The following is a 13,295-nucleotide window of genomic DNA, read 5'->3' on the forward strand; positions in this document are numbered from 1 at the left end:
TTTTTTATAAATTACTCAACTCAACTCTATTTATATAGCGCTTTTTACAATTTTCATTGTTACAAAGCAGCTGTACATGAGACATATTGACTATGAGCACATCAAAGTTATATACCTGTAAAAACAAGAAAAAAAGGTGAAAACAGAAGACAAACATACCCACATACAAACGCTCCACACACAAAATATGCACACGTACTAACACACATAGGCACACACACATGGACGGACACATAGACAAGCACACGCACACAACACACAGACAGGCATGCACGCACAGTGAAAGCACACATTAAAGATAAAGGAAAGAGAAACACAGGTCAAATATTAAACAGACTATAAATTCCTATATGCAATACTAATTATGTAAAACTTTAAAATTCGAATTCTAAATTACGAAAAGATGAGCAAGAAAAAAATGAGTAGACTGCTAAAGAAAACGATTACACTGCATTTAACTTCTTGTAGTGTTCTTGTAGACTTTTCTCACCCTCCAACACTCCGCCTTGTCATGTAAAAGGTAAGACAATGGTTTGACTGGTAGCCGCCGAGCTGCGGTTCTTAATCCTGGTCCTCATAACCAGGGGCGGAGCCAGGGGGCTCCCCCCGGTCCCCCTACCGCTTTGCTGGCAACTTTTTTGCGGAACCATTTCTGTACACAGTTGTTCCCATATGGACGCATTTCAACAGCGCACCTCAAACACGTATTTCTCCACCCAAACTGAAGGTGGTGGTAATACACTCAACTTGAATTTCAACCACCAACACAATTACAGAAGAAGAAGAACTAGTGTTGTTGTTGTTGTTCGCGTGTGCTCCAACGGACTTTGCGCGTGCAGTCGGAGGACTGTCTGTTTCCCGCCAGCAGAGAAGAGGTCACAGGTAAGTTAACAAGAAGAATTAAGTTTATTCACTATGTTTGAAATGTTTCTTGTCTTAATGAATGTATATTATGGCTGGCGTGCTGAAGTTGAAACAGACATGGTAAAGTTTGTTAAGTTAATTTAGGCTGTTAACTTAGCAGTATGAAAGTCGCAAGCTATAAACAGTTTCACTGTGTCAGTGTCATTTAAAAGAGCGTTGTAGAAGGCCATTAAAAGTAGTCAACTTTCAGTGCTGATTTAGCTTAATGGTGGTGGTCTGTCTGTGTCATACCCTTGAAAGGGAATTAAAATGTTTTGTTGGCAGCCAAATGATAATATGCAAAGTATTGCAAAGGAATATTTTTCAAATGCTTGCCCATAATGTTAAGGTGACTATATTTTGGTTTTTCTGTGATATTGTAATGTTTGTTTGATAAAAGTGCATTCTGGTATATTCTTATGTCGTGTAAATTGTCATTATGGTGTGAGCTTTATCACCAATTAAAAAGACACCACCTTCTGCAATGCCACACTGTTTCAGATCTTTTTTTAAAATCAGTTTAGTAATGCATTAAAAAGCTTGTGTGGATCTTCATGATGTAATTCTACATGGCAATCACTGCCTGTTTAAGTAAATGAGTGAGTGACTAAGAAACACTACTAGATCCACAGTGACTTGCCACATAGGAAAAAAAGATGATATCAGTTTCTGTGCTACCCCTGTGTGAGCTATGGTCTCAGTCTGGCCACCCCTATGAAAATTGTCATTGCTCATGACTCCCCTCCGCATACTTTGTATGGGTCTCTTACTGCTTCAGAGGTTTGTCAATTTGCACGTAATAGCCCTGCAAAGTGGACATAAAGGGCATTGAAGTGCACAAAACGTAACTACTAACGTTACGCAAATCTCATGATTGCAGTTAACCCTTCAAACTTCCGTAGTAAGTTTTGTCCGTGAATGAAGACGCTACAAATTTGTGTTCTGAAGTTAGCTTCAGAAGCAAACTTCAGCCGATTTCCTGTGTGCAGGGAGTAGAGAGCAGTGAACGCTGTGTAGGGATCATGTCAATTGGAACACAGTTCATTCATGGAGCGCTGGTGATTTAAATCAGGTGTGTTAAACGAGAGAGACTCAAAAGCTGTGTCCCAATTTGGGGGCTGCAACCTTCTAAGGTCGCGGACTTAAAAACGAGGACTTGTTCTTCAATATGGGAGGCAAATCCTGCCAAATTTAAATAAATAAATTAAACGATGAAAATGAAAACCAGATTAGCAATTTCATTATACACAACTGCGTGCACAATATGTGCCAAAATGAAAAATACAATGAAATTATTTTATTTTCATTTTCATTTTTACACGGACAATGCGTTGTCCCTGTCAAATTGAAAAAGAAAATACAATTGGTGATTTGACATTTCATTTTCACTAAAATCTCGAGGTAAGACTGCCAATATGAAAATGAAAAGGCAAATGTGAAAAATAAATTGTAAAAACATTTTTTACAAAGGTTTTATTAATGTTCACGCAACAATACTGACACAATTCAAATTAAAATGTAAACTTTGATTTTCATTTTATTTTATTTTCTCTTCACTTTTATTTCGTTTTCGTTTTCATTTTCGTTTTCTTTTTCTTGTTCACAGTCATGCAAATTACATGTTAATTAGTGGGTGTGGACGAGCGTCTGCATTACTGGGAACGCCCACAAAAAACGTCATATCCGTTTATTCGAACGAACGTGTGTAGGCCTTGTCAGGCGCTTGGCCTTAGCGCTTTGTAATGATGAAGATGACTGTGCCTGGTGCAATACCGAAAAGTTAATGTGTGGTGTTCTGCATCTCTGATAAGTTAACAGACGAACAAACTAAAGCATTGGAGAGCCTGTATCTCTAGCGTGCCCTGAAACATGCTGGAGCGCGATTGTCCCCACTCCACCGCTGACCTGCTCTTACACTGTACATTACCATCCGCACCCGAGCACGCTATCATCATTACACTGTGACTGCTTTTAAGAAAACATAAACAAAGCGATCTTTCTCAGCACAATAGAATCCATCGTAATGTTCGGTTTGAGGTTGATAAGATGTGTTTAACTTCACGCGCGCGGTGCGCAGACCAATTCGCTTATGGTATCACAAGAGCGGCTCATATGTGTTTAAATCAGCCCCGCGTACTTCATTCATTATGATTATGAGCCAATCGTTATACGAAGCGCTGCACTATATTATGAATGCATGTTTTAAATGATGCGCCTGTTTAAATTTCTTGAAGTTCAGCTGTCATAGCAAAAAACATCTAATAGAGATACAGGCTCTCCAATGCTTTAGTTTGTTCGTCTGTTAACTTATCAGAGATGCAGAACACCACACAATAACTTTTCGGTATTGCACCAGGCACAGTCATCGTCATCATTACAAAGCGCTAAGGCCAAGCGCCTGACAAGTTCTCCACACGTTCGTTCGAATAAACGGATATGACGTTTTTTGTGGGCGTTCCCAGTAATGCACACGCTTGTCCACACCCACTAATTAACATGTAATTTGCATGACTGTGAACAAGAAAAAGAAAATGAAAACGAAATAAAAGTGAAGAGAAAATAAAATAAAATGAAAATCAAAGTTTACATTTTAATTTGAATTGTGTCAGTATTGTTGCGTGAACATTAATAAAACCTTTGTAAAAAATGTTTTTACAATTTATTTTTCACATTTGCCTTTTCATTTTCATATTGGCAGTCTTGCCTCGAGATTTTAGTGAAAATGAAATGTCAAATCACCAATTGTATTTTCTTTTTCAATTTGACAGGGACAACGCATTGTCAGTGTAAAAATGAAAATGAAATAATTTCATTTTATTTTTCATTTTAGCACATATTGTGCACGCAGTTGTGTATAATGAAATTGCTATCTGGTTTTCATTTTCATCGTTTAATTTATTTATTTAAATTTGGCAGGATTTGCCTCCCATACTTCAAAGCACGCAGCCTCAAAAGTCCAAAAACCGAACTGAAATGAGACGGTCTAGCCTCGCAGACGATTTCCTAATTGCGTCACCTGCTGCTCATGTTGCGTGGTGACAGCAGCAGGACACAGCAGAGACGTTTCTGACTTTTTAAACAAATACGGAGCCAGAAAAATTATATTTTATTTTAGAGAATATGACACGTTTATGTAGATTTAAACAGCCCAACAGTATATTAAATTAACCAACCTTAGAAATTTAAAACACAATAATGCATCATTAATGTTAATTAACAACATCACATATAATATTAAAACACTGAAATGGACCATTTTTGTGAATTACATACTTTTATTTAACTAAAGTTTTGAATGATTATCTAAAAAATTCAAGCCGTTACAGACGCGCAATGAATCTCGGGATAGCCTAAGCTGTGAAGGATACATTCGATCTATCCTTAAAAACCCGCTGAAATAAGGTCGCATTTTGGGGCTGCATTTAAAGCAACCTTTGAATCGGGAAAGCCTTACCAGCCTTCAGTCGCGCTGCTCTGACGCAATCGGTCTTAAAAATTGGGACACAGGCAAAATATGGGGGGACGTGATGACCAGATTAAGAGCCGCTAGGCTATTTTTATGTTTGCTAAAACGGTGAAATGAGCTGTATAATACAGGTGTATCATTTTAGTACCTATAAATATCTACATGTACAGAAACCTATACGTATACATAATGGCACCCTCAAAAATAAAATTCTGGCTACGCCACTGCGACGAAGTGCAGCTTCGATACCCAAGGATACGTTGCATTAGTATGTCAACTCTGATTGGATGACTGAGGGGTACTCATGTTTATGCAATAATGTGTTTGAATCAAGATATCTCCAAACACATTCTTACTAGTTCCTTTTAAGGCGGAAGATATCTTCAAATGAATAGGTACTAGTAGTTATTCTGTTTTGATATCAGTTACTAATTTATGAGTAGTACTTATTACAATAATTATGGCAAGCCAAATTAGCCTAAATTGTCCCCAGCGTTACTCGTCGTAATTGCATTTTTACTAGTAAGAATTAAATTGGAGAGCTCTATAATAAAAATTTTTACTAGTAACAATTACGATTAGAGAGCTACTGTAATTCAAATTTTACTAGTAACAATTATGATTAGAGAGCTCTCTAAATGAATTAGAGTATGGCACGCCGAATTAGCCTAAATTGTTCCCAGCGTTACTCATCGTAATTGCATTTTTACTAGTAACAATTACAATTACAGAGCTCTATAACTCAATTTTTACCAGTAACAATTACGATTAGAGAGCTCTCAAATTCGATTTTTACTAGTAAGAATTCAGTTGCAGAGCTCTCTAATTCTGTTTTACTAGTAATAATTACAATTAGAGAGCTCTGTATTTGCAATCGGACTAGTAACAACTGAATTAGAGAGCTCTGCAATAGCAATTCTTACTAGTAAGAATAGCATCATAGAGCTCTCTGTTCAGCGCCATCTCATTATGCTGATCCTACCTTATGCATATTCATCCAGTTTGTATACATTGGAGGGGAAAACCTGGCAAGTTTTTGTTTGCAGCGTTTATATTAATAGATTACAGCTGTTAAACTGCTAGCCTGAGCAAAGTTTAGTGTCCTAAACAACCGTAATTTAATAAAAAAGTATATTTGGTGTAGAAAGCCAGTTTAACTATTTTCATAAGGGGCGTGGCCAGCACACAACACGATCGCGCTGTTCATGTAAGACGTTTCACTGAGTTTCTGTCACTGTGAATCTGGCTTCAACTGCGTCTGAGGTTATTTTTACACCAGAATGGCGTTTTGGGAAAACGTTGCAGCGCAGTGTGGGTAGTTTTGGGCTCAAGGTCCGAGGCTGACGAGTTGTATCTTGAAAGGCTCGCAGAGTCTCACTGGGCTACTGGGTCGTGGAAAAGCAAGTTGCACGGACACGGGACAGAATGGACAACAATCAGAGTGAGTACTTTCATCATGTGCATAAAGTTTGGTCTCTTTAACGTTAGATTGGTTTCCTTAAGGATCAAAATAAAACGGATGTCTAGCTTGATTTGCCTTGCAAACTTAACGCACCTGAAGTGTGCGTTGCTAACTAACGTTATAACGTTAGCCTTAAAGTCACTACAACAACCATTAGATTCTCATAGCTAGCTGTAATATGAGCTGTTTATTGTTTACTGACCATTTGTTTAATGAAACTGTAATGCGGTATTGGCAACCGCAACAATGACTGATCATAATACTAGCCAGCTCATGCTTTAACCCCATTTAAAGTTTAAATCATGTCGACGTGATCTGTGTCCGCCAGCTACATTAAATCAATCAGCAGTAGTATACTATCTTCAGTGTTAAGATTAGATTAATACGTGTCGTTTCATTTATTGATCTTAAATCTCATTAAAACCTCTTATCAAGCATCGGCCCGTGGGCGGGCCGTTTGGGAGTTTAGGGGCGTGTCTACGTTTTTTATTACCTTCGTTTTACATTAATTTTCGATCAACCGTCATAAACTATACATCATTTTAAAGGTAAAACACTCTAGATTTGTGTTCTCAACTTGTTTTTGCAATCAAAACACCAGAGAGGAAAGGGTTAAATCAAATGCGGAAGGACCGGCCTTTAAAACATGATCACAATAAACGGCACTACTTACCTTTCAAGTCCTGTGGTTCGGATCAGTTCGGACAAATCCAAAAGACACCAGCATACATTTCATTGAAGGGTCCTCTTTGAATGTGCATACCACTGTTTTATCCAAAACAACGAACAAATGGAAAAAACCCCCAAAGATTCTCCTTTGTTTGCATACGCGTTTCGAGTCAACGTAATCGATCACGTCCATTTTCGTTTAAATATTTATTCTAATCCGTATTCCAGGGTTCAAAAGCCATGTTTTTCTTGAAGTCTAATGTCTCCTGAACAAAATAAGCCCACTCACGTCTCTTTCCTCCAATCACAGGCTTTGTGATCATTCACTATAGCCAGAGAGTGCCTTACCGGCTCACAGAGGTGTCAATCTTGGCACCTTGATTTTGACTGGATAAAGCCAGCCAATGCCTGGCCAGAAAAGTTTTGATGGTGTGGGAATATTTTTCAGATAAAAGTATGATTTAATTATCAATATAATCAATAAGTGTTTTCTTTCATTAAATCATTAAGCTGTGTGCTTTTGTCATGTGCTTTCTGTATTGCTCAGTGGAAAGTTACTGTGGCAGATGAGGTGAGACAGGATAAGTGGGGGTTGGAACCATAAATTGTCTAAATCAACACACACACACAAAGAGTGTTTTTCACATAAAAGAAATGTTATGAATCAATCCACTGCATATGTTTTAAGTATAATCATGAGTTGTGATGTGTTTTAATGAATCATAGGATTAAGAAACAACGCTACATAATTAAAAGTATTAGATGATTGAGTGTTTTCTTTTTACTAAAAGAATGTTAAGAATGTTGGTATGTTGTCCGGCCACAAGAAACTGTCTCTAGGAGACCACTCCCCAAAAGAAACGGTCCTAGAGAACATTCCTCAAAACTGCGACTGACCACAGGATGTATGTTTTGAGAAGATGTTATTTTCCAGGAACTAAGAAAAAGGACAGAGTCAGATAACCTGGTTCACGGTGATTGGTGGAAAGGGAGCAGCACTCCTTAAAAGGCAGAGGAGGAGTCAGAAGATGCGAGCGACGTCACATACTGAATAAATATGGGTGTTTTTGAATAATTTGGGTTGTTGGCTTGTGGTGGAGTGAGGAGATCGTCTGACAACCCAAAGCTTTGTTACCTTTTTACATCTGATAATAAAACTTCTATATAATTTGGAGAAACGTCTCTTGCAAATTTTTGAACATGCAGGACTGCCTCAAAAGTCCAACAATTGGTGACCCCGACGTGATTTGACGAGAGATAGTGCTAATTGTGTGCCTTTTGGCGAGAGAGATCAGAACGGACTCAGGTTCAACACACAGGTCGCGACCAACAAAAAAAAAAGGTAAGCAGAAGCCTGTTTATTCAAAATTCTGCTATTGAACATACCTAAATTGTTGTGTTGAATTTGATGAACATTCTGAGGAAGTTGAAATAAATAGAAAAAAGAAAATTTTGAAAAATCAGATTTGAAAGAGTAAAATATTAAATCGGGTGGTTAGAGTCCCCCGTAGAGAGGGTAATAAATCCCTTAGAGTCTGGGACTCATAAATTGCGTTGTGGTAATCGCGTCTGGGACGAAAAAGTCCAGGATAAATTAATATCCTTTGAGTCTGGGACTCATAAACTGCGTTGTGGTAATCGCGTCTGGGACGAAAAAGTCCAGGATAAATTAATATCCTTTGAGTCTGGGACTCATAAACTGCGTTGTGGTATTCGCGTCTGGGACGAAAAAGGCCAGGGTGAAATAAATCCCTTTGAGTCTGGGAACTCATAAAGGAATATTCCAAAATTGTTTGTTATATGTTTGAATGTTTTGAAAAAGTGAATGCAATTGTTGATGTGAAAATTAATGTGAAAACTGATTTAACCGTGTGAAAATAGATACTGTATAATTTTTGCAAACTGTGAATAGAATTTGTGTGTAAAATGGCTGAATTTCGGAAAGAATGTGATGAATACGGATGTCCGCCAGTATTGGTGCAGTGGCAAAATGTTACAAATATGCTTTTAGCACAGACAGAACCAAAAGATAAGAAAGCAAAGACAGAAAGAAATTGATAAGTGTTGGATAGCATTGTGTGATGATTGTTGATGGGAAAATGCAGAAAAAGTGATGATTCCTATAGCACCAACAATCAGAGAAATGGAAAAGAAAGCACATAGTAAGTTACGGAGACATATTGATGAAAAAGACAAAGTGAAGTGGTATAACTCAGGGAAGCATGGTAGTGAAGAAGAAAATCTAAAGAAGAAACTTAGAGTGTGGACTAGAGTAGCGCTAACAACCACAGCACTCAGCTCACAGAAACCACAGAGTAGAGAGAGAAAACAGGAAGTGAACAGCTCAGCAGCCAGAGAGAGAAATGAAGAGAATACAGTAAGCACTCAGACTATCCTCTGCTCCGCCCCCAGAAAAACCCAACCCACTTCATTATACCCAACCCTAAGCCACCCCCCTTCATACGAACCGCCCAAACAGCAGGTTGTCATGACAATTAATGGAGGAGAAATGGATGTTGCAGTAGGAGAAATGACTGGTGAAATAGACAGGATACGCAAGGAATTTGATGAATTAAAAACTGCAGTGAACAAGGGTGTGGAAGACACATTAGTAAAAGCACGACGAGTTATGGAAGAAGTAGAGAGAACAAGACATGAACAGGAAGAGTCTGAGAAGGGTGACAATGAGAATACTGAAGAAGACATTATATTTGCAAAACTAATAAATACATCCACCCCTAATCCACAAGCAGGGACCAATATGCTAACAGGGCCAATACCAGTTCAATTTGCAGGGAAAATGACACTGGGTGAGCCAATAGCCCATAGGTTAAGGAGCAGGAAACAGCCAGGGCACCCAGACCATGAGGAAGAGAAGGAGGAAAGGGAACATTACCTGAACTATGACCCAAGTCGTCAACTACAGGTACCTCAAATGCAAGCACCTTTAATGCACAGACCAGGAGGGAATTCACAGTACCAACCTTGGTCACATAGTGACATGACAGCGATAGCAAGTAAGTTGCCACCCATTACCTCAGGAGGCAGCAGATGGTTGAGTAAGCTGACAGCACTCAGCCATGGCACTGACTTGGCTTTGGGTGACTTGAGATGCCTGTTGGGTCAGATACTGACAGCCTCACAAATGCAAAATTTAGAGCTCGATGCAAATACTATGTATGTTGCAAATGAGATACCATTTACCAGAGGAAGAATAATTGTTATAAATTTCAACTGAAACATCTACAAACAATCAATTGTTTGAAATGTGTTCTGCTTAATGCGTTTTGCTTTTAAAAACACACTGTTGATAGGTTGAGTCCTCACTGCCTGAGGGTTCCATTGAAAAACAAAGGTCTTCACCATAGCATGAGTCATTCCAAAAGGGTGACCATGAAGAATATTTGGACGGAAATGCACTCCAACAACCCTACAACATCACGTGAGAAGGCTTATAATCAAATAATTTTACTTATTAAAGTAACTTTCCAATAGTTATTATTTGTTTGAACAGTAAAAAGTAATGTTATATTTGTTATTGTAACAGAGACAATAAATGGAAATACATTACAGTACATTTTTGTGCAACTATGTGTAATGTTTGGTTGAAATTTATGACATTCAGCTCACCTCGTTATGGAAAAAAAAAGACTCAGAGGTTGTGGTTTCTGTGATCCCGACCCAAAACGAAGGACAGACAATTATTGTTCGCCACAGTGAGCTCCGAACACTTAAACCACACCATTTCATTGCCCCCCCACACACACACGCACGCACGCACGCACACACACACGCTATTATATATATATATATATATATATATATATTTATAAAAACACACACAATAATATATATAAACACACACACACACACACACACATGCACACACAATAAAGTCATACGATGGATGTTGTATTTAAATTACTTAAAAGAAATTAAAAAAACGTTTCTCCAACATTTCTTATCTAGGTAATTGAGGCCCTTTCATCTAGCTGCCAAACAGCTAGGGCTGTAGAAGTCAATATATATCCTCAATCACTACACTGCATTTGTGATTCTCTATGGAACAAGATCTCAGAGGAGGCGGAATAACTTGCCAAAGGTAATTAAAGTTGCTGGACTGTAGGCCTGTTGATGTGCAATTTTGTATATGTGATTACAGGGACAAATATTATAAATAAATAAAAATATATTATACGCTATCTTTCATTATTTATGTATTATTAATAATATGCATTTATGCATAATTAATTACAACACAACATATAGAATTTACAAAAACGCCAGCTTTACATGTAGCTTAAAAAGTTAACTGTACTTAATGATTGTTCAAAATTCAAATTTAATTAATATTTACGTTCTACACTAGGTCAACTTTGATGATTATCAGGGAGTGGTTTCATTTGTGAACCCTAGCAGAGTCCACTGGAAGTTGCTGGTGAGTCGGTGAATGAACTGTATTACATAAGTTACGGTGTCTGGTGCATTACTGAAAGTTGTACTAAATATTGTTTACATATTACTTTATCATTTTCAGTACATAAATGCTGTCAACCAGACTGTGTACCTTATTGATCCTTCAAGAAGTTCCAAGGAGGAAGCAGAGTCCATTCGTGCCACCAACAGATTCAGGTATATTTTATTTGTCAGGGATTGCAAAGACAGAACCCAGATGCAGACACAAGTGGCAGCAACAAAATATATTTATTAGAAATATAAAACAAAAACCCACGATTGGGGAAAAACTTGGTAACTAAAAGACTTTTCGAAAGGCAAAAAAAACTTCCGACTAGGGGGCAAAAACAAGAAATTTGGGTTACACCAAATACTAACCCAATAGCCATGCATATACTCAAAAAAATTAAATTCAATATATCACATTTATACCCGCATGACAATTACATCCTGGGAAGTAAGCCTTATGGTAAAATGAATCAGGTCAAAATGTATGGAAATGTTACAAATATAGTAAATACGTTGCATTACAGTAAAAATAACACATTTACTGAAATGTCATACCTTACAAGTAATAGCTGTTGTGTTGGGAAAGACAATGTGACAAAAAATTGGTATGAACTCTATATTTTGTTACTAATAATTACATATCAATATAACACCACACAGACAGAAAATACCCACAAAAAAGGAGAACTGTCCATAAAAAAATGAAGTGGGTGGACATAGAGTGGAGAGGAGGAGTTATGCCGCATCCGGTCCAGCAGGATTCCAATAACTGTGAGGTCATTGTCATCTTGGTATGTGAAGTGTTGTACATTGTATTGTATTTGGGTATGCTGCCCTATGTTGAAGTCTGACACAGTTCACATGATGGTTTTAAATATTTTTTGTTTAGATGGCAAGAGAAATAATGAGGGCGTTTCCAGCTGTTCCAGATTTACATTTTGGAACATAATCGGAACGCATGTGATGCGTTCCGATTAGCGCGAGAAAGATGCGAAAATGGATGCTGAGGAGGTGAAATGGAGGCTTGCCTCTGGCGATTACGTTTTGGTTGCACCAGCAACTAAAGCAAAGTCTGAGGTGAGGAAAAGTTTTGACCATGTGCATAATGAGAATAATGAGCCAGTGGGATATGTGAGATGTTACGATGTTACAGAGGACTTATTTTATTTCTCTGTTCCAACTTCCAAGTGGCCTATAGCCTACGTTAGTCATTAATAAATTATGTTAAAACATGTATAAATGACGCATTCTTGACAAAAGCTGTGTGCGTGCGCACATTTGAATAGCCTAATGTCGGGCTGTAAACGGGTTCAGGCTTTTAAAAAGCTGTCAATCAAAATGTACTTGTCGGGCTCGGGCCGAACTCTGTCGGGCTCGGACCCTGTCGGGCCTAACTTTTAAGGCCCGATTACAGCTCTAGTCAGTATACCTTGTTTTGTTTTATCCCCTGCCTCTTGTCGTGTATGTTATATATTCTTCTAAGTCATTTTATCAGTAAGTTTGAGTTATCTTGTTTTCTTGTTTTGCCCCCTTGTGGGAAGTCTTTTGTTTCATGTTTCCATTTTAGTTACTATTGTGTCTTGTTTCCCTCCATTGCGGGGTTTTGTTTTGTTATTAAAGTCTTGTTTTGTTACCCCTACCGCTGCCTGCGCTTGGGTTCTTCCTCTCGCTGTCACACCCCCCAGTAGTGACAGCAACCGTGACAATTCCTAAGCACCATGGACAGTGTTGGGGATTTGTACACAGTACAGGTTTCAGGACTTCATAGTTATGACGCACCAAGGCTACAAAAAAGTTTTTATTACATGCAATGGTTTTGTAGTAAAATAAAGTGAAAAACATAAGCACCAAAAAACATTTTATGTGCACATGTAAGATACAGTAAAGATCAGTATTACACCAGCCATTCACAGACACATAGTCATTGTGGCTATATAATAGAACATTATTTTATGTCAAAATGAACAAATGGAAATCAAGTTCCCCATCCAAAGGGGAAATGGCCCATGAACGGAAAATGATGGCTCTACAGATATTGGAAGCATCAGGTTTGTAAAGCATGTGTTTGTCTGTTGTGTGGAGTAATACCAAATAAAAAGCAGCTTTGCAGATTTGACTTAAGTCAAAATTCATATAGGCCTACACAATGCGGAAGTCGTAGAGTGAAACAGTAGTAGATATTTTTATAAATATAAATATTTTGTTAAATATATATATATTTTTTATGTTTGATTTTAGATAATACACTATTTTTAATCCTATTTTAAAGGGTGCATTTAATATTACATGAATATCAAACTGTGTGTTGTTTATTGCAAAACAACTGGAAAT

At 37.7% G+C, this 13,295-nt stretch overlaps 1 protein-coding gene across 7 annotated transcripts; it reads left to right on the forward strand.

Moving 5' to 3' along the window:
• Nucleotides 1-774: 774 nt before the first annotated feature.
• On the forward strand, nt 775-12,603 carry LOC130558213 (uncharacterized). Of its 7 annotated transcripts, none has more exons than XR_008963411.1 (7): nt 775-882; nt 5,732-5,810; nt 10,470-10,602; nt 10,870-10,938; nt 11,038-11,132; nt 11,629-11,755; nt 11,854-12,603. XR_008963411.1 is itself a non-coding variant. In XM_057340507.1 (3 exons), exon 3 carries the CDS (start codon nt 8,614-8,616, stop codon nt 9,736-9,738), a length of 1,125 nt encoding a protein of 374 aa, XP_057196490.1. In that variant the 5' UTR covers nt 775-882; nt 5,732-5,810; nt 7,435-8,613; the 3' UTR covers nt 9,739-10,327. The 7 variants fall into 7 exon arrangements, 1 of the variants encoding a protein (XP_057196490.1); XR_008963409.1 differs by lacking the exons at nt 11,629-11,755; nt 11,854-12,603 and adding exons at nt 7,435-9,942; nt 10,126-10,216; XR_008963407.1 differs by lacking the exons at nt 11,629-11,755; nt 11,854-12,603 and adding an exon at nt 7,435-10,216.
• The last annotated feature ends 692 nt before the right edge of the window (nt 12,604-13,295 follow it).

This window comes from Triplophysa rosa, linkage group LG8, assembly GCF_024868665.1.
Source record: "Triplophysa rosa linkage group LG8, Trosa_1v2, whole genome shotgun sequence".
In the NCBI taxonomy this organism is placed as follows: domain Eukaryota; kingdom Metazoa; phylum Chordata; class Actinopteri; order Cypriniformes; family Nemacheilidae; genus Triplophysa; species Triplophysa rosa.